The sequence below is a fragment of the Carcharodon carcharias genome, chromosome 15, assembly GCF_017639515.1.
Source record: "Carcharodon carcharias isolate sCarCar2 chromosome 15, sCarCar2.pri, whole genome shotgun sequence".
NCBI lineage: Eukaryota > Metazoa > Chordata > Chondrichthyes > Lamniformes > Lamnidae > Carcharodon > Carcharodon carcharias.
Window position 1 is genome coordinate 45,992,932 of NC_054481.1, and position 22,275 is coordinate 46,015,206.

General features: G+C 44.1%; 1 protein-coding gene and 1 pseudogene across 1 annotated transcript in view; one reads left to right on the forward strand and one right to left on the reverse strand.

Moving 5' to 3' along the window:
* Positions 1–9,165, reverse strand: part of LOC121288374 — a 102,586-nt pseudogene extending 93,421 nt beyond the window's left edge.
* A 2,093-nt stretch (positions 9,166–11,258) lies between these two features.
* The window catches only part of LOC121287995 (cytochrome P450 3A30-like), a 57,189-nt gene continuing 46,172 nt past the window's right edge, over positions 11,259–22,275 (forward strand). The window contains exons 1-2 of the mRNA XM_041206202.1: positions 11,259–11,778; positions 19,311–19,404. Coding sequence (XP_041062136.1) covers positions 11,681–11,778; positions 19,311–19,404 — 192 coding nt within the window. The 5' untranslated portion in view covers positions 11,259–11,680. The remainder of the gene's footprint in view (positions 11,779–19,310; positions 19,405–22,275) is intronic.

A 22,275-nucleotide genomic window follows, 5' to 3' on the forward strand; every position in this document is an offset into this window, starting at 1 on the left:
CACATAATACAGAAAGGTAGAACAATAATTACTTTCTGTGTGTGGGGGCATCAGAAGGAAAATTATATTAGAGTGTGTTATTTAGGAGACATAAATACTAAATCTGTTTTATTGTTTAACTAAAAAAGGCTGGTTCTCCTCCCACCCCCACAATAATTATTTCAAGAGACCACATCTTTCACGTATGCATTCGTGTGACCTCAAAAGAATCAATCACAACAGAGGCACTATCAAAGATGAAAATGGGACATTTGGGGTAACTGGTCCAGGCCAGTGTTAATCCTCCACATGAGCCTCCTCCTATACTATCAGCATATCTTTCTGTTCCTTTATCCTTCATGTGTTTATCTAACTACCCCTTAACTGCATCTGTGCTATTTGCCTCAGCCACTCTGTGGTAGCAAATCTCCTATATTAGAGAAGGGCAGATGCTGTTAAATGTACAGTTCCTTTCTCCAGTGGGAGAAGGAAGCAACTCATACCAGCGGAAAACAGAGGACACCATAAACCTACAACTGCTCCCACTTCTACCCGAGTTACCCTCTCCACCCCACTTAAGGCATGCATAAGATCACAGGTATCTACCTTGCCCATCCTTCACAGAGCCCAGCCTGCCCAGCTAGCAGGTGAGATTATCATGGAGGTAGAGCAGCCTCACCCCATCAAATATTTCAGGTGGTCAGACGGGAGTATCATTTGATTGGGTAATTAGTGTCTTTCTGATGAAATACGAACCCAAGGCCCTGTCCTGCCATCACACATACACATAAAGATCCCACAGCACTATTTCAAAGAGAAGGGGAGTTCTCCCAGGTGTCCTGGCTAATATTTATCCCTCAACTAACATCACTAAAACATCTGGTCATTATAATGTTACTGTTTACTATGTGCAAATTGGCTGTTGCATTTTCCACATTACAGTGATTATACTTCTGACTTCATTTGCTGTAAAGCGATGTTCTGAGGTTGTGGAAGGTGCTATATAAATGCAAGATATTTCTTTAACATCATTCATCATCACCATAATCAGAAAGAGAAAATGGACACTGAGCTGAAGAAGGACACATTAGGATGAAAAGGTAGTCAGGAGGATCTTAAAAGATGGAGAAACAGAGAGATTTAAGGAGGGAATTCCAGAGTATAGCGCCTATGTGGCTAACAGCGCTGCTGCCAATGGCAAGGTAGAAAAAGTCAGGGATGAACATAAGATCAAGACTCAAGGAACACAAAAACTCCCTGAGGTTTGAGACAGGTTACAAAAATAGGGAAGGTTAAGAGCAAGGGGGGTTTTGAACGTGAGAATGAATTTTAAAAAGTGAGATGTTGAGGAGCTGGCAGCCACTGGAGGTTGAGAAGCACAGGGGCGATTGGAATCACAGACTTAGTATGAATTGGGACACAAGTAGTAGAGTTTTGAATGAGCTTCAATTTACGGATTGTGGAATTTGGGAGGCCGGCCAGGGGATAATTGGAATAGACAAGTCTGGAGATGCCAAAGGCATGGACGAGGGTTTCAACAGCAGATGGGATGAGGCAGTGGCAGACATGAGCTAAACCTTCTATCCCTTCCCCTCACCCTGGTCTTATTGAGTCATTCATTAACTGTGGCTAACAGAATATTGCCTGACTGTATCTCAGTTGCCTGCTGGAGGCATTGTTCTCTCCACTCCCTCCTGCAGAGAAAGCATCCAACCTGCAGGGCAGCCGAGTAGGGGAACCCTCCCGAAATAAACAAACAAAAAACCCAATTATGAAAATCTTAACACTCAAGTGAGCACAAGGCTTAAATCAGTTGAGATCTGTGCAATTCCACTCTTTTGTGATGCCACAAAAACCACAGAACACCAAACACATCAACCACAACCACCTACATGCCTTCTTATAGGTTTCACTTGGTCGCACTCTCATCTCTGAGTTACAAGGTTCAAGGTCCAAGTCCCTTTCCAGGGCTTAAGCAGGAAAATCAAGGTTGACACTCCTGGTACAGTATTGAGAGAGTGTTGCACTTTTGGAAATGCCGACTTTCTGATAGGGGCCCTTCAGATCCTCCTGGCCCCCTGCGTATTCATGTCATTCTGCCCACCTCCATATCTGTCATTCTGGAATCCTGCTGTTTACTTTGGCATCACTTAAATTGCAGTGATACTCTTTAATACAGCTTTATTTTAAGAGGGACAGCCTGACTTTAAAAAGAGCAAGCTGACTGTGCCACACGCTTTCTGAACAACATTGCTCAGTCTTCTGCTGAGTGCAGAGGCTACTGGCAATGGTAAGAAGATAGCAACACAGGTTCCGCTCAGCCAGATTCTGCGTCAGATCGGGGTGGGCACACCAAATTTGCATGCTGCCCACCTCAAGCTGAACTGGTATGGCAGGTTACAAATCACGACAAAACACAGAGACCACAAATTTCTCACCTATTAGGGTCCCACTTGAAACATCCATTGCCATTAATTAGTGTATTTCCCCTTTTAACTATGGTACAGTGAACAGTTATGATATTACAAATTTTTAGTAAATTGTTTTAAAGGTTACATTTTAAAAAAAATCTTGGACTGAGTTTTCAGACACTTTCCAAAATGGCTCCAAGCTACCAGATAGAATTGTGGATTTCAGACTGGGTCTCCTCTTCAGAGAGGACAAAAGGTGATCTTTAATTTAACTATGGTTCCTTGTGGTTTTTGTCTTCTTTGTTTGGTTATTTTTGTTCTTGCAGAAGTTTGTAAATTTGAAAGCCAGGCCCAGGATGAGGGCTTTAGAAGAAAAAATAAATATATTTTTTAAAGCTGGGAAAACATATACATAAATAAAAAAAGAAGCGGTAACTGTGATAGTGAGCCAAGTTTTATGTTGCCCACTCCTCTCTCCCTTGTCCCAAGAGATCTCCTTCCGCCAACTCTCACTCCCCTCTTTCTCACGTTTTCCTGCTCTCTCACAGACATAGCCAGAGCCGCTTTACATGCAGCGGATTTGCCATCATACTGGCCTCTCTCTCTCTCTCCTGTCTTTCCCATTCTGCTGCTTCAGCTCCTCCAATCACAAGTTCCCTCCCTCCTATCCTTGCTGTTCCTCCAATCACAGATTTTGTCCTTGGAGGAGTAAGAAGATTGGGAGAGGGAAATGTGACAAGAGAAACTGGAGCAGCCTACATGGGAGAGAGAGAGTCTGTGACCAGAGGTAGTGCTCCTCAAAGACCCCATCTCTCCCATGCTCACTGTCCTCCCAATCGTCCCTGCATTGTTTTCCTGCTTTCAAATTGTTCACCATGAAGGGGCATAACGCAAGGAAATCTTGTAGGGGACGACCTCTCTTGAATTTTTCGCAGGCAACTGTGTGGTTTTGAGAGCTAATTCACCTGCTCCCCCTGTGTATTTTGAACCCTGGTCTCCTCTTACCCAAATATAAGTAGGAACTTCAGAGATATCTCTCTCAGCTCTCAGTTAATGGAAGATACAGAGTTATAGCAGAATGGTTTGCTAAAAGGCAAAGTTCTAACTGGAGTTATTGACATGGTGGAGAAAGGGAAAACAAACAAACCTTTCTGTAATGATGAAATGTTCCAATGAATGGCAGTGGCCTTGGGCCTGGAACTCCCAGACGTTTAAACAACCTGTAAGTTAAAACACTGTACTGCAAACGGAATTGAAGTGGTTACAATCCTTATAAACAACAAAACATGAATTGGTTCCTATGAACTAAATCAAATATACACACCTATACATTAGTTCCTCAAAATAATCTTTCATTCAAACACCAATATTCTCTATAACAGATATCATCACTCAAAAATGCAAATAATATTGAACATTTTAAAACAGGTTTAGCATTTAATGACTTCAGGACATGGTTGCAGATTGTTTGCTGAAGCAGTGGCTAAACCATTCTTACTGCTTCCATCATCCTTTCAACCAATGTATCCCAGGTCATAGCAACTCACTGTTTAAAAAAAAACATTCTTAGTTGCCTCCACTTCTTTTCTATTTACCTTTGTTAAGAAATGGGAACTTACCTTGGGCAGGGTGGAGGCCGAGGACTCCAATTCTCAGCAGGCCAAGAGTTCAGAGCGTGCATGGAGCACAGCAGGGTGACAGGCTGTGCATGCTCCATTCTAGTTTTGTTTTGTTTTAGTTAAAGGACTATGATGTCATCATGTATGGCACGAAAACAACGATCACGGGAACCGGTTTTGGTGCTATAACAAGGGGAGTCCCGGGACTGAGAAAGGGAACCCAGGAGGAGGTCCAAGTCAGAGCAACTTTTAGAGGGTTGCTGAGGAATCCATGGGATCTGTCTTGGTCGTATTTGCCTTTCATTTTGTAGTGTGGTGTGTTGCACAACAGCTCACTTGTTATTTCATCATTACCGCATGTTAATTCCAAATATTAGAATATGAGATAGATATTGTAAATTGTAATACTTTCCTGACATTTTCTAGTAGTTTATTTTGGTTTGTTTAAAACCTTTATTCTCTTAGGAAGTACCTGGAGATTTAACATTTTGTCTACATTAAACAGAAAGTTACTGGTGCCTAACCAGATCGTACCATACCAAAATTTGAGGATTTGGTCCAGAATTAAGATAAATTGCAGACTCATCCATGATTTCGAATCCATATACAAATACAAGTGCTGGGGCTTGGAGGTTAAGGTTGATAACATGTTCATGGTGAATTTTACAACACTTATTGAAAAGCAGTTTTACCAATTGCTATGGCTTGTCCAGAGAGGGAAGATTTATCCTGAGTGATTTGCAACAATTAAGCCAGGTTAGGCTGATCGCATTAGCAGAAGAGTTGAAATTAGACTTAAAAGCAGGGGCTGAGGAAGCAGACATAGTTGAGGTGATAGGACCGCATTTGAAATTAAGAGGAAGGAAAAGTTAATCTAGATAGCAATTCAGTCGAGTTGGTAGAATTCAGTTACAGGTGAAGCAGCTTGAACTTGAAAAAGAATAAATGCAAAAGTGGACAGAGAAAGTAATGCAAAGGATTGAGCTTGAACGCCAAGGAAAGAAGTCAGCAAGGGAGAAAAGAGCTAAGGAAAGAGACAGAGATATTCATGAAGAGAGAGAAATCAGACAGTATGAGCTCAGGTATGGCTAATGAACAGCTTAGGCTATGGAGTGTAAGAGAGACTAGTAGTTCGGATGACGAGTTGAGTCCCACTCTGAGCTTTGACAAAATGAAGAAACTTCACCTAGTGCCTAAATTCACTGAGGACGGAGTTGAGATATTTTATCTCATTTGAAAAGGTGGTTAAAAAGCTAAAGTGGCCTAAGGACACATGGGGCTCATTTTGCAGTGTTTTGGCTGGGAAAGCTATGGATGTGTATTCTAACCTTTTGGCAGAACAATCCTCAGGTGATGAGACAGTTAAAACTGCAGTACTTAATGCTTATGAGTTGGTTCCTCAAACATATCAGTCAAAATTTCAGACTTTGAGGAAAAGACTGAATGCAACATGTAGAGTTTGCTAGGGAAAAATAAATATTGACAGGTGGTTTTGATTGATAAGCTTAGAACAAACTTGAGAATGCGAGAGAGCCAATCATACTGGATGAATTTTGAAACAGCATCCCAATAGCTATCAGGTCACACCTAGATCATCACAAGGTTACTCATGCAAATGAAGCAGTGGTTCTGGCAGACGGTATGATACATCACATAAGCTGCACGTGGGCATTTGTAGATCTCCGTTTGTAGACCCACAGGGAAGCTGAAGGGATAGATGAGAATTGAGCTTGGGGGGAAACAACAGAAACTGTTCCAGTTAATGAAAATTGTGGTGTAGGGGATAGGTTATGCAAAGAAACCAGTATGCTTTTATTGCTATTATATAGGGCATATAAAAGCAAATTGTTGGAAGTAGAACTGTAAACCAGTGGCAGTAATAGGGATGCTTATGAAGTCTTCAGAGAAGGAAATGGGTGTTAAAACAGTGCTACTGGTGCAAGTGACAGGGATTTCCACAGAGAAAGCTGCACCATGAAGTGAAACTGATGAGAAACCCATTGCTTCCAATATTTTTACAGTGGGAACTGCAAAACTTTATAAGGGGTTTATTTGGATAAGGAGGTCACTCAATTTTTGTCCAAGGAGCCTAGAAGGATTTTTAATCCTGAGAAATACTGCTTCGGCTTAGAGCTTACTGTTAGCAAAAGATTTAGAACTTTCTTCAAAAGATTCGCTGAGTAAGGATGTACTTATAGAGGGTATTGCTAGGAAGTATGTGTTTTTCCTATTGTACGGAGTAAGTTTAATTGGCGCTGTGATGAAGGGATGCAGTTGGAATTGTTTCTGAATTACCCATTAAAAATGTAGACTCTATATTGGGCAATGATGTAACAGGCAGTTAGATTTCCCACAACCTGGGACAGGGTATCACAGTTCTGAACTTGTTCCTGTGAGGACACATAAGGAAACTATTTGTTATCCAGCTGAGCCAAGAACTGACTGAAGTAAAAATACTAATGTATCCATCTCAACAATGGACAGTACCAAAGCCGTACAATGGCCGGCAGAATTGCCAAGTGAAGCTTTTCCAATGGGAAAGACTGAGGCCTCAATGTGGCTCCAAATGAGACCTGACACTAAAGAAGAGTCTGAAGAAGAGTCATAGGGACTTGAAACGTTAACTCTGCTGTTCTCTCCACAGATGCTGTCAGACCGACATTCCAGCATTTTCTCTTTTTATACTAAACCAAAAGTCCTGCCAGCGTTGAGACATAGGATACAGCGTAGGGAATCCAGGCAAGTAGACAGTTAACAAAAGACCTTTTAAAACCCCAAAATGATTGAAACTTTGTGACCTGTACAGGAGACTTAAGGTATTGGAAAGAAAAATAAAAGTGCAGAACAGGGAAGCAGTTGACCTCACTCAAAGAATTAAAAAGGATATGTTAGGAATGGGATCAGGGGTAACTGAAAGATCTTAAAATGTTCAAAGATCAAACCAAACAGGAATACCAAACCCAGAGAAAAAAACAAAAAAAAACAACAAAAAAACTGCGGATGCTGGAAATCCAAAACAAAAACAGAATTACCTGGAAAAACTCAGCAGGTCTGGCAGCATCGGCGGAGAAGAAAAGAGTTGACGTTTCGAGTCCTCATGACCCTTCGACAGAACCCTGTCGAAGGGTCATGAGGACTCGAAACGTCAACTCTTTTCTTCTCCGCCGATGCTGCCAGACCTGCTGAGTTTTTCCAGGTAATTCTGTTTTTGTTTAGGAATACCAAACCCTTCTGTGTGAACATAAAAAGCAGCTCAATAACATCCTGGAAACAGTCAAGAGATTTTGATCAGAGAAGGGACGAGTTGTTGGCACACAAAGAAGCTATTTTGACTCTATTGTCTCAAATTGGAATTTACCACATTTGAGTTTAGAAAATGAACTTAATAATAGAAATACGACCACAGCTAATAAAGTGGGTGATCATTTGACTGTGGTCTTGGCTGAGACATTCTTTGCAGAGTTAAAGAATAGGTGCAGCGAGGAAAAATAGAAAACATAATTGTTGTAACTTGGAGCCTATGGTGTTTACTCCTGCTAATCCTATTTATCACTTGTACATGCTTTTGTTTGGGTTAAGCCTTTATAACTTTGTAAATAAGATATGTGTAATTGTGGGAAGAATGAAATGGTTATCTGTACGAAATGTAATATATTTGTTAGAGGGTTATGAGGACGAGAACTTGTTGTATATTGACTATGGTGAAGCTTTCTTTCTCCCCTAAGGGGTTCAGTGTTAAGAAATGGGAACTTACCCTTGGTCCGGGAGGAGGTGGAGGACTCCATTTTGCAGCAGGCCCAAGAGTTGCAGGCATGCAGAGCGTGGCACAGTGACAGGCTGTGCATGCTCCATTCTAGTTTTGTGGGGTTTTTTTCCCCCCAGATAAAGGGCTCAGTCATCCAGGACATTGTTGTTTTTGTGCATGATTGGGTGCACTCCTCGGCCCAACAATCTTCAGCTGCTTCCTCAATGACCTTCCTTCCATCATAAGGGCAGCAGTGGGGATGTTCGCTGATGATTGCACAATGTTCAGCACCATTTGCGACTCCTCAGATACTGAAGCAGTCCATGTCCAAATGCAGCAAGATCTGGACAATATCCAGGCTGGGCTGACAAGTGGCAGATAATGTTTGCACCACACAAGTGTTAGGCAATGACCATCCCCAACAGGAGAGAATCCAACCATCGCCCCTTGACATTCAATGACATTACCATCACTGAATCCCCCACTATCAAAATCCTGGGGGGGGTTACCATTGACCAGAAACTGAACTGGACTAGCTACATAAATACTGTGGCTACAAGAGCAGGTCAAAGATTACGAATCCTGCGCTGAGTAATTCACCTCCTGACTCCCCAAAGCCTGTCCACAATTTACAAGGCACAAGTCAGGAGTGTGATGGATTACTCCCCACTTGCCAGGATGAGTGCAGCTCCTACAACACTCAAGAGGCTTGACACTGTCCAGGACAAAGCAGCCCTGCTTGATTGGCATCACATCCACAAACATTCACTCCCTCCACCACCGATGCAAAGCAGCAGCAGTGTGTACCATCTACAAGATGCACTGCAGGAATTCACCAAGGTCCTTAGACAGCACCTTCCAAACCCATGACCACTGTCATCTAGAAGGACATGGGCAGCAGGTAGATAGGAACACCACCACCTGGAAGTTCCCTTCCGAGTCACTCACCATCCTGACTTGGAAACATATCGCCGTTCCTTCAGTATCGCTGGGTCAAAATCCTGGAACTCCCTCCCTAACAGCACTGTGGGTATACCTACACCACATGGACTGCAGCGGTTCAAGAAGGCACCTTCTCAAGGGCAACTACGGATGGGCAATAAATGCTGGCCCAGACAGCGAAGCCCACGTCCTGTAAATGAATAAAAAAATAACAGTTTAGTACCATAACAAGAAGAGTCCCAAGACAGAGAGAGAGAGAGGGAGAGAGCGAGAGAACCCAGAGAAGCCAGAGAGGGAGATCGCTGAGGAAGGAGCCACCAGGAGGAGACCACCAGTGGGAACCACCTGGTGGAGGAGCAAAGGAAGAGGCCCTAGGCAGCAAAGTGCTGCTGAAGGCAGGCTCCAGGCAGTGAGAGCATGGGAGAAGCCCTGGGGAGCTGATAAAGCAGTGGAAGGTCGGCGACCCCATGCTACGAGCCACAGAGGCAAAGGTATTCCTTTGAAGCAGTGGTGTTCCACTCAGCAAAGAGTTAGAGTTGTGCCTGAGTCAGTGCTGGACTGCAGCCTTGGGAGACCAGTTGAATGTAGTCTCAGGGAGAAAAGATTAAACAATCATGTGAGCAGTTGCTGAGGCTGTCTGGGACACAGCCATTGTTGGAGAGATTTCAGAGATTAGATCTTCAAATGCGAGGACTAGAAATCCCTCATGAGGGAGACAGTTTTATGAGGTTGTGTTACTCACTGTTGTCTGGATGGGGTTCAGACAAATCTGTGGGATCTGTCATGGCCTCATTTGCTATTCATTTTGCAGTGTGGTCAATCCTGTTATTTCACAAATATCTCATGTTAATTCTGAATGTTAGGATAAGGTAAATATAGCAAGAGCAGCGGGCCTAATATTGAGATTGGAGAAACATCACTGTCCCTCTCGCCTGAAACGGAAGTGTTCAACACTATTCTCTGCTTTCTGTCCTTTAGACAATTTTGAATACATGCAACTACTGCACCTTTAATCACATGGACTTCAATTTTACTAACAAGTCTTTTGTCTGGTATTTTATCAAAGTTTCTCTAAATTACCATTTATATACAGAATCTTGGATCTATAAACCAGTCCTTGGCTGCTCTACTTCTGACTCACAATATACAGGAAGATCTAGACAACATTCAGGCTTGGGCTGACAAGTAGCAATTAATAAATCAGTAAGTAACATTCAAATCACAACCCTCGGGTAATGAACATCATCAAGAGAATCTATCCAACTCCCTTTCAGCTCTTTTAAAGCCAACCTAATAAGCTAAATTAACAAAATGGGGGATAAAGTAAACACAGCCCCTAAGTTAGTTTAGCTGTAAAACCAAAGACAAAGTTTAAAGAAAACTTACAAACATCAAATCAAAATGTGATTAATGGGGTCGATAAAGCACCCCAGACCCCACAGTGCCCACCGGGCACGGAAGGCCTCGAGGGTGCCAGCAGTCACCACGTGCTCCCTCTCCAGGGATACCCGGCCGCGAACGTAGCAGTGGAAGAGGGAAAAACAGTCGGGTGGGACGACCCCCTTGATCGCCCGCTGCCTGGGCCTGTTAATGGCTAACTTGGCCAGGCCCAGGAGTAGGTTCACGAGGTGGTCCTCCTCCTTCCCGGCCCCCCTCCGCACCGGGTGCCAACTTCCTTTGACATTCCACTGCATCCACTCACTGCCAACTTCCTGGGGTTGGGGAGGGGGTGGTTTCTGGTCGGTCACCATTGACCAGAAACTTCACTGGACCAATCACATCAATACTCTGGCTATAACAGCAGGTCAGCGGCAGGGGGCTTTGCACCGAATAATTCACTTCCTGATTCCCGTCACGCTGGGTGGGCCTTAATTGGCGGTGCGCAACCAATCGGGTTCGCGCACACCACCCCCCCACCCTAATCCCTCCCCACGGGAATCCAGTTTTTCTCTCTCCACAGACGCTGCCAGACTTGCTGAGTTTTTCCAACATCTTCTTCTGTTCCCATTTCAGATTTCCAGCATCCGCTGTATTTTGCTTTTATCTAAGAGCTTCCAATTCCTGCCAGGATTAAAATTCTATGAACATCGATATTTTCCTCCTCCCAAAATAATTTCTCATTCGGATCAGTTTCCATCCAAAAAATAAATGAAGAGGGAGAAACCAGCCCCAAAAGGCTGATTTGTTGTGATCCGCAGGCATGGGGCAGGAGGAGAGGGAAATGGCCAGGAATCAGCACCGATTCTCCAGCACCGTCCGCTGCTCAGCTCCCAGCTCCGCACTGTGGGATTTGCAGGGGACCGAGACTGAGGAGCCCCAACGCTTAAAAACAAACAGAAACTGGTGGCAAATGCTGTAAACTTTCCTCATCTAAACAGTGAATTCAGTTAAACTTTGTGAGCATTTTCTCCCATTGTTAGGATCAGGACACCGATAAAGAAATCAAATCAGACACTTACCAACCCAGCAGGAGCAGGAAAGTGAGGAGAAGGATCCAGGATCACCCCCATCATACCAAAGAAAGGAAACATAATTGTTTTAAGTAACAATGTGGGTTCTATTAGTTATGTATTTCTAAAAAGGAAACTTTTAAAAAATTTGATGATGTCAGGGTACAAACACCTAGATTCAAAGAAACACCATGTCCACATTCAATGTTTCAATATCTCAGTTAGCAAATCCCAGATGGCGTCACTCAATACCTTTCATGGGTTTATGTAATGAAGTAAACACCCCCGTTCTATTGAAGGGTCATGAAGACTGGAAACGTCAACTGTGCTCTTCTCTGCCGATGCTGCTAGACCCGCTGAGTTTTTCCAGGTTTTTTTTTATTTTTTATTTTTTGTTTTGGATTTCCAGCATCCGCAGTTTTTTGTTTTTATATTTTTAACCCCGCCTCTTGCCTTATTGTGACTGACCCTCGCTATAAATAAACCAAGTGCCCAGATCAGGTTCCCAGTGGACGATCCCTGCTTTCTCTCGGAATGGCTGTCCTTTTCCCAGAGAGTCTGGGGGTGATCCGGGGCGCCCTGTCCGACCAGACCTGGATCCTTCTCCTCACTTTCCTGTTCCTGCTGGGTTGGTAAGTGTCTGATTTGATTTCTTTATCGGTGTCCTGGTTCTAACAATGGGAGAAAATGCTCACAAAGTTTAACTGAACTCACTGTTTAGATGAGGAAAGTTTACGGCATTTGTCACCAGTTTCTGTTTTGTTTAAGACGTATTGTCGCTGGCTAGTGACCCAGGGTAATGGAATGGGGACCGGAGTTCGAATCCCACCACGGCAGATGGTGGAATTTAAGTGCAATAAAAATCTGTAAACAAACACAGAGCTGAAGACATCAGTGGGGATGAAACAGCGGACGTTTCTAGACTGTATGACCCTTCTTCAGAGATATAAACAAGCCAAAATGTGGTGAAATTTATACTGTTGAAAGTTGGTGGAGCAGGTCAGGGGCAAAGGAAAGATTGACAAAGAAGTGTTAATGGTAGTGATAAGGGCTGAAAAAGGTGCTGATAGTGGCAAATGTAAGAAAGCAGAATGTGATAATAGCAGAACAAGGATAAGCACTCTGAAAAGAACAACATGAACAAGTAATAGATGAACCTAGGGTTGGGGTGGTGGGGAAAAAAGTTTGAAAATGGGATAAAAGGGGGGGATAAATGAATAACATATAAGTAGATAAAAAATAAAGATGAAGTCTGAAAAAAATGGGGTGAAGATAGAGAAAGATGACCTGAAGTTGTTCATTCGGGAAGGCTGTAAAGTGCCTAATCGGAAGATGAGGTGCTGTTCCTCCAGTTTGCGTTGGGCTTCACTGGAATATTGCAGCAAGCCAAAGACGGACATGTGGGCATGAGAACAGGTTCCCACCCACTGTGGTTGACAGGGCCCTCAGCCATGTCTGACCCATCTTTTGCGCCTCTGCCCTCACACCTTTCTCTCCCTCTCAGAACCATGATAGAACCCTTTGTCCTCACTTTTCACTCCACCAGCCTCTGCATTCAAAGGATCATCCTCTGCCATTTCCGCCAACTCCAGCATGATGCTACCACCAAAAACATCTTCCCCTCACCCCTCCACCGCCCAATCAGAATTCCATAGGGACTGTTCCCTCTGTGACACCTTGGTCCACTCCTCCATCACCCCCAAATCCTCATCCCCTTCCCATGGTACCTTCCCATGCAATCGCAGAAGGTGCAACACTTGCCCCTTTACCTCCTCCCTCCTCACCGTCCAAGGGCTCAAACACCCCTTTCAGGTGAAGCAGCACTACGCTTACACCTCCTTCAATTTAGACTACTGCATTTGCTGCTCCCGATGTGGGCTCCTCTACATTGGAGAAACCAAACGCAGGCTGGGTGACCACTTTGTGGAACACCTCTGGTCTGTTCACAAGCATGACCCAGACCTACCTGTCGCTTGCCATTTCCTCACACCACCCTGCTCTCATGTCCACATGTTTGGCCTTGGCCTGCTGTAATGTTCCAGTGAAGCTTAACGCAAACTGGAGGAACAGCACCCCATCTTCCAGTTAGACACTTTACAGCCTTCCGGATTTAACATTGCGTTCAACAACTTCAGATCATGAACTCTGTCCTCTATCTTCACCTCTTTTTTTTTATCCTTTTTTCAAAATTCATCCTTTTTTATCCATTTACTTGTATTTTTATTCATTTTTATTTTTATCCCCTTTTTACCCCTTTTTTTTAATCCCATTTTTGATCCTTTTTCAATGAAGAATGCAGGTGAGCATGCCAGGAGCAGCACCGGGCATACCTAAAAATGAGGTGTCAACCTGGTGAAGCCATAACTACTTGTGTGCTAAACAGCATAAGCAGCAAGTGATAGACAGAGCTAAGTGATCCCACAACCAACAGATCAGGTCTAAGTTTTGCCACATCCAGTCGTGAATGATGGTGGACAAACAAATCACTACAGGAGGCAGCTCCACAAAAATGCCCATCCTCAATGATGGAGGAGTCCAGCACATCAGTGAAAAAAGATAAGGCTGAAGCATTTGCTGCAATCTTCAACCAGAAGTGCTGAGTGGATGATCCATCTCGGCCTCCTCCAGAGTTCCTCAGCATCACAGATGCCAGTCTTCAATCAATTCGATTCACTCCACGTGATATCAAGGAATGGTTAAAGGCACTGGATACTGCAAAGGGTCCTGACAATATTCCAGCAATAGTACTGAAGACTTATGCTCCAGAACTTGCCGCACTCCTAGCCATGCTGTTTCATTACAGCTACAACACTGGCATCTACCTGGCTATGTGGAAAATTGCCCAGATTTGTCCTGTTCCCAAAAAGTAGCTCAAATCCAGCCCTGCCAATTACTGTCCCATCAGTCTACTCTTGATCGTCAGTAAAATAATGAAAGGGGTCATCAACAGTGCTGTCAAGCGGCACTTGCTTAGCAATAACCTGCTCACTGATGCCCAGTTTGTATTCCGCCAGGGCCACTCAACTTCTGACCTCATTATAGCCTTGGTTCAAACATGGACCAAAGAGCTGAACTCCTGAAGTGAGGTGAGAGTGACTGCCCTTGACATCAAGGTAGCCACAGACGATTGGTCTCAATATATAGAATGTCTTGCATTCTTTCAAGCAAACAAAATCACTGGGGAGGAAAAGAGGAGAGCGATTCTACTGGGTATTTGTGGATGCAAGACCTACAGTTTAATTTGAAGCTCGACGGCCCCCAGTGCACCGGATTCGAAGACTTTCAGGTGAATAAGTAGACCTTGTTAAGGGATATTTTCAACCCAAGCCCTCAGTCACAATGCAGAGGTTCAGGTCAATTCACAGAATAGAGCCCTGGGGGAGACAATTGCTCCCTACATAGCGAAATTAAAACAACTAACAGAATATTGTGATTTCGGTGAAACCCCGAATGACATGCTCAGAGATCGTTTAGTACGTGGTGTGCAGGAAGACACTATTCAGCAAAGATTGCTGGCTGAAGTGAATCTTGATTTTAAGAAAGCATTAGAAATAGCACTGGTGATAGAAAGCGTTGGAAGGGATTTACAAGCAACTCAAGGTGCCGTTCCCCTAGTTGAGCAGGAACAGTCAGGCGAAAGTGCCACAAAAATCTGGGACTCCACTGCAAAGCGGGAAACAGCCCCTGCTAACCGAAAAATGAGAGGAAACAGTTTAGCAACTAAATCAAAAAATAATTTTCATCAACATGGAAATAATCAGTCTACTTGCGATTGGCAATTAATAAAAGTAGAATGTTATTTTTGTCACAGAAGTGGACACATAATGAGTCAGTGCAAAGCGAGATTTCAACAGGCCTCCAAACAACAAATGAAATCTATAGTTTAGGAGAGCCATAAACAACCAGTTCTGACATTTGTTCATTATTTAACATGAAAGTAGGGAAGACCGAGCCAATATTTGTTACTTTGCAAGTGAATGGTAAACCATTAAAAATGGAAGTAGACACAGGTGCTTCTACCACCTTAATAGAAGAAACACTTTCAGATATTTGAATAAAGGTGCTCAACAATTAAATTTGAAACAAACATCTGGCAAGTTGAAAATGTGCACAAGCAAAGAAATCCAAGTAAAAGATATCACCAGTGTAACTGTTCATGATTGACACCAAACAGCACAGCTACCAGTGATGGTATTAGAAGGTGGAGGACCTTCCAGGTTGAAATTGGCTGAGGGAAATTAACCTTAATTGGCCTGTAAGATTTCAAAAGGAAGCAGGAAAAATTCCTGAGTTGAAAAAGGAACAAGACAAGGTACTTCAGAAAGAGCCTGGAGAGGGCAAGGACAGCAACAGGATGAAAAAGGAGTGTGTAGCCATTCAGCAACCTGAAGCAATGAAGACTGTCTTAAACAGCGACATGGAAGAACAGCAGAAAAAACTCAAGGAGACTTTGCTGAATTACAGAATTCAGGATGAAGCCAGTGAGCTTTGCAAAGCAAAGAAAAACCTGTTGAAAGACCTTCACACACTACAAGGATCCCCCAGCTCAAAGTTTGTACCTCTAGAAAATTATGAAGAGAAACAGGAAGAATTTAATGTCACTCTGAACAAACTGAAGAACCAGTTGGCAGAGAAGATGCAGCAATGTTCAAGGTTCCAGGAGGAATCCAACAGATACAAGAAGGAGACAGAGAGCTTCATTTAGCTGATTCCTCAGCTGAAGAGGCTTCGAAAGCAAGGACAAAATCCCCCCCCCCCCCAAACCCCTGTCAGGGGGCAGGTTCAGGAGCGGGCATGTGGAGGTGCGCCTCCAATCAGTGCCCCCGATTGGGGGCGAGCCACTATTTTACGTGGGCGAGCCAATTAAGGCCCACCCAACATGACGTCCGCCAGGAAGCGCTATGCACTCCCTGTGAGGGCAGGGGAGGTAGGGGGGGGGCATGGATTCCCAGAGCTGAATGCACTCTTTCGCACATGTGTTTTCGTTGGAGCAGAGAAGACTGAGGGGCGACTTGATCGAGGTGTACAAAATTATGAGGGGCATGGACAGGGTGGATAGGGAGTAGCTGTTCCCCTTAGTTGAAGGGTCAGTCACAAGGGGACATAAGTTCAAGGTGAGGGGCAGGATGTTTAGGCGGGATTTGAGAAGAAACTTTTTTTACCCAGAGGGTGGTGACGGTCTGGAATGCACTGCCTGGGAGGGTGGTGGAGGCGGGTTGCCTCACATCCTTTAAAAAGTACCTGGAGGAGCACTTGGCATATCATAACATTCAAGGCTATGGGCCAAGTGCTGGTAAATGGGATTAGGTAGGTAGGTCAGGTGTTCTCACGTGTCAGTGCAGACTCAATGGGCTGAAGGGCCTCTTCTGCATTATGTGATTCATCTCCCTGAGGCTAAGTTTTGCCTCAGGGAGATCAGCTCCACATTAAAAAAAATGTTAAAAATAGAAAAATAAAACTTCCCTGACATGTCCCCTCATGTGACACTATCGCATGAGTTGGGACATATCAATCACTTTTAGTTACACTTTTATTAAGAATTTAAAAACCTACAGGAAACCTCATCCCACCTGTTCAACTATTGAACTAAGACAAGTTGAGATTGCATCTGAGAGAAGTCTGGCTGACTGAAGTCAAAAAGAAGACCGAGACTAAACTCTGTGGTTAAAAAGAAATAGCAAGAGGATGCAGCATCACTGAGGTGCATATTTGTACAAAGCTAAGCCTAATTTGGAGGGGAAAGTGGAGAAAAGTCAAGAGAGCCAAAAAGCCATTCATAATTTGCACAGTTGTGAGTGACAATTTAATTTTGGAGAAGCAGAATATATAAGGAGTTTTGGTGGAGGACTGAAGTGGTTACCTGGTAAAAGTAAGTTCAATGACCTGGACCATTTTTGTATCACATGGAAGCGGAGGGCTGTAAACATGTGGATCATTTAAGAAAAAGGGAGATACCGCAACAAAATGATGTCCCACCTAAAACCATTACTGAACCAGTGGTTCCTGTTGAAGTTGCTGAACCAAGGACAGACATGCCCGATTGTCTCTATCAGAGTGGAAGACACTGAACTACCTGTGCCTAAGGAGGTACCTGATGTGAATGCGGTTCCAGAGAATGTGGTTCCTACAAAATAACCTTGTGGAGCTGCGACGTTTCCCACAGATCAGGAAACCACCTGAAAGACTGACCTTGTAATTTCATGACCTGTGTAAATATTGTAATGTCATGAGATAAATGTTCTTGTAAATACAAAATGTGCAGAAAGGTTAAAGGGGGAAGAATGTAGTAATTATAGTTTTGGGAAATGTAGCTCTGTAGCTTTATGAATAATCCTGTGTTGTAAGATCACATGATCTGTATAAACTAATGCGTTTGCAGCATGGGGAGCCTTTGCAGAGGAGAGTTCTTTTTCAGTTCTGGCGTTTGATGCACACATTTAGTTGCTGCTGCTGTTTTGTAAATAAAGTTCAATGTTTCCACTAAGAAAAGCTGTCTGAAGATCAAATCTATAACAGTAACCTGATATAGAAAATCTATAACAGCTTTTTGAGGGTGATTTACTTTAGGAGTAAAGAGCCTCCTGAGGCAAAAGCTTTCATCACCTTCAGGCCACATATCAAGTGCAGTTGAGTGTTTGAGTGAATTCACTGAGCATGTCACAGAGTTGCTGAGCCACCCAGATCTTGGTCTTTGCTGAGCTGCAGCTTCGCTTGAAAATGCCACAATTGAACCTGACACCTCTGAGGAGACCAGACAGGGTTCCTGCTCCTAATCACTCTCTGGCTGCTTTAGCTGTGGACAAGATCAGACTCTGTCATGATGGTAAGGGGTGCTGTCCACATGGAGTAATCCGCCAATGCTCAACATCCAAGTCCACAAATGAACACTGGTCACTGAGTGATATTCATGGAGCTCCATCTCACCAAGTTGTCAGTCGGTGAAGAGAATAGGATCTGAAAGAAAACACTCACTCTTTGGAGAATTGAGTAGCTCAGTGAGTCAGTGACAGGGTAGGGGAGACTATACATCCAGGCACTTGGTCTTGTGAACAATACGGAATATCCACGTGGATCTGCAACTTGTTCATCTTTTTAATGTGGAGAGGGCTCTGCATCTGTCTCTCTGGCTAGCACCTGGCCTCTTTTCAAAAATTCTAGCAGTTTATTTTTTTATGAGATGTGGGCATTGCTGGCTCAGCCAGCATTTATTTCCCATCCCTAATTGCTCTTGTTCAGAGGGCATTTTAAGAGTTAACAACATTGCTTGGATCTGGAGTCATATGTAGGTCAGACCAGGTAAGGGCAGTAGATTTCCTTCCCTAAATGTTGAAGGAACTAGATGGGTTTTTGTTGTAAAAACCGCAATGGTTTTATGGTTATCATCAGACTTTTAATTCCAGATTTTTATTGGATTTAAATTTCACCATCTGCTGTGGTGGGATTCGAACCTGGGACCCCAAGAATTACCTTGGGTCTCTGGAATACTGCTATGCCAGTGTCACCTCTGAGATCCACTGAAGGTATTAGCTACAATATACAAATGGATCCTAAGTAGTCTGCTGTCTAACTTAGTATCATCATGTGCCAAAGAATCCAGCTTCTTATCAGCTGAATGGACGACTAACTGCCCTAGTTCTGATGCCACCATTTTGTATTGGCTGGGAGGGGGAGAGCTGAAAGGCAGCACCTGGATGTACTTCCCATAGTTAGATTGGGTTTCAGACCAGCACAATATATTCTTTTGAACTTGCATTGTAATTAAAGCTGCCCTTGAAGAGGCCAGGAACTATCAGCTTTAGTAATGTTTACTGTCTGTGGTCCCACTGCACAAAGGGGTTGGAGTTTATTGAAAAGCTGCTGCCACTAAATTTACAATATCCATGGGTTGTTATAGTCGTGAATGTTGCTGGGTTTCTGCTGAAACAGTGATTAAAGCGGTCCACAATCCTGTCACAAATCGCTTATACCTGAACCTTGTTTGAAGGTGTTCAATATTGTTTACACTTTTAAGCGATTAATATCTATTTGACACAGGATTGGTGTTTGAATAAGAGAATATTTTAATGTATTTATAGACGGGAAGGTATATTTGACTATGTTCATACTAACCAATTTTTTTGTTTTGTTCTTTATAAGGTTGTAACCACTTCAATTCCATTTGCAGGTACAGTGTTTTACCATATGGATTTTTTAAAAAGATGGGAGTTCCAGGCCCAAGGCCACTGCCATTCATTGGAACAGTACACCATTACAGAAAGGTTTGTTTGTTTTTTACCTCTTTTGACCATGTCAATCAATCCAGTTAGAACATCGCTTGTTATTAAATTGTTCTGCTATAGCCCTGTTTCTCCCTTTTTAACCGAGAGCTGAGAGTGACGTCTCCAAAGCTCCTGTGTATATTTGGGTGACGGGAGACTCTGGGCAGAGCAGGGGTGATACTGACTGTCTCTCTTCACACTCCAAGTGCTATAATTAGCCAAAAGCCAGAGAAACTCTCCCAAAGGACAATCTCACTGAGTGTTGTAGAGTCTAGTTTAAACTCATAGCCCTGTAATGGGCAGTCCTATTGCTTCACTGAATTGACTTAGTAATATAAAAGAATCAGTTCAACAGCTTGGCTAATGAACGTACAAAAGGCTAGGAATTCATGTGTTCCATTTTTTGATCATGACCTGCTCATGCCCATTTAGGTCGAGATGTGCAGTGCCCAAGTTAATGGTACCCCTCTCAGCTGTTTGATTGCAGCATCTGGCTGAGTGGACCCCATGCTGCTGATTTTTTTTAATGCTGTCAGCAGCCTCTTTGCTCAGTAGGTGTCCAAGCACCGTTTTTCAGAAAGAACATGATGTAGTCAGTCTACTCTTAAAGGCAGACTGTCACTGTAAAAGGAAGGTTTCACTGAAGAATATTGCTGCAATTTAAATGTTGCCAAAGTGAATGCCAGGGCAGAGCACAGATTCCAGGGTGACATACGTGGAGGGGGTGTGGAAGGAGCAGTACCATGATTCCACAGGGGGCCAGGAGGCCCTGCAGGGCCACTCTCAGAATGGAATGGCAAGGGGTGGGCAGGGAGGTCATCTTCAAGTCTTGACCCGAGAACCTGGCAACAGTGCCACAAAAAGCCTAATAGCCTCACCAGGGTGGTCAATACCAGTGAGAACACCATCACATGACATTTCCTATAACCGTAATAGCCTCTCACACTGCTCAATGCACCACGCCCCCTATCACTCACCCAGCAGCACTCTCTCGAACTCTGGGATTATGTCTAAAATCCAGATACTCCACTTCACCCTCACACACCTATCAGTGTTGTCAGCCTCACACCCACCTCTCGCTGCCTCCATGCACCTCCATCAATTCGGCTATGGCAAGAACATTATCCAAACACAGTGCAACACAATCACTGACATTCTTACCTCTCTACTTTCAGAACCAGGTAGCACACAATAGTAGAAAGCAGAGCAGAACCTGTGGGGGACAAGGACACCTGTATCTCTGATTGTCCACATCATGGGGCCGAGAACAACAGAGCCCATGGCATCCAGTGGGCTGACAGTATTTGAGGATGACCTTGTGTTTCTGTCTTAACTTCTAGCTCATCCTCATCCAGCTGTCTGCCAGTCAAAGCTGCTAATGGTGTGACTTTGGGCCTCTTGCTTTCTACCCCCACTCCCCCTTGTCCCCATGCTTTTTCCTAACCCTCCCCCTGCCATGATTCTGATAAATTAGCAAAATATTGGTAAGCACTTTGGTAAATATGATGTTTGAAACCTTCAGAAAGAGGCATATGGATGGTTGTGGTCATTGTGTGGTTTTTGTGGCATCACAAAAGGGGTGGAGTTGGACAGATATCTCGGTTAATTTTAACTTTTTCGGTTATTGAGCATTGAAAGGCTTTCAGAATTGTTTTTTTTTATTGTTATTTTGGGAGGGTTCCCCATTTCAGCCACCCTGCAGGCTAGATGGCTTCTGTGCAGGAAGGAACGAGGTTGGTGGGGGTGGGGTGGGTGGGTGGGGGGTGGGGGGGGAGGTGTGTGTGTGGTAGGGGGTTTGGGGGGGGGGAAGAAATGGTTCTACGGCACTTCTAGCAGACAGCTGAGATCCAATCACCCAGTACCTTTTTAGCCACAGTTGGTGAATCATCCAATAAGACCAGGGTGAGGGGGCGGGATAGAAGGTTTAGCTTGTGTCTGCCACTGCTTCATCCCATCTGTTGCTGAAACATTCCTCCATGCCTTTGGCACCTCCAGACTCGTCTATTCCAATGATCTCCTGGCCTCAACTTTCCACTGTCCATAAATTGAGGTTTATCCAAAACTTGTGTCCCAATTCATGCCAAGTCCATGATTTCCATCACCCTCTGTGCTCCTCAACTTCCAGTGGCTGCCAGTCCTTAAACCCTTTGCTTTTTGAAACTAACATCCTTGTGCTTAAATCCCTCTGCAGCCTCACTCTCTCTTATCTTTGTAACTTCTCACAAACCTCAGAGCTCTGAATTCCTTGACCCTTGGTCTCTTGTCTATTCCCCACTTACTTCACCCCACTGCCAGCAGCAGTGCCTACAACTGTCATGGCCCTGAGCTCTGGAATTCGCTCCTTAAATCTCATTGGCCAAGATCTTCTGAGGAGCGGCAGTCATCGTTGGATTGCCACTTTGCTTGAACTTTGCCCCACCTCAACGCTTCTCCACATTTCTTGTCGGGTCTTCCAAGCCTGGCTTTACTAGAAATTCATAGTGGAGCATCCCTTGGAGAACTCCGTTGGATCGCAATAGAGTTGGGGGAAGACAGGACATGCCTCTTTTTTTATGGCATTGTCATACAATAAGCCTAAATATCCAATGTGAATGTTAGTGAATTGGTGAATGAGTGAACAGATAGGGGAGGGGGGTGTGCAAGTTGGGTGGCAGGTCGATAGGTTGGGTTGGGGTAGTCTGGTTGGGAGGAATCCCCAGGTCAGGTGGTGCAGGGGTAGTCAGGCCTGGTCAGAGGACTAGTAGGGTGGTCGGGAACATAGTGTGGTCTGGAGGGATAGATGGGTGAGGTCGGGGGGCCGGGTTATGCAGGCTAGTCAGGTTGGTTCATGTCGGGGGAGTAGTCGAGGAGTCCGGGGGATAGTCGGGTGGT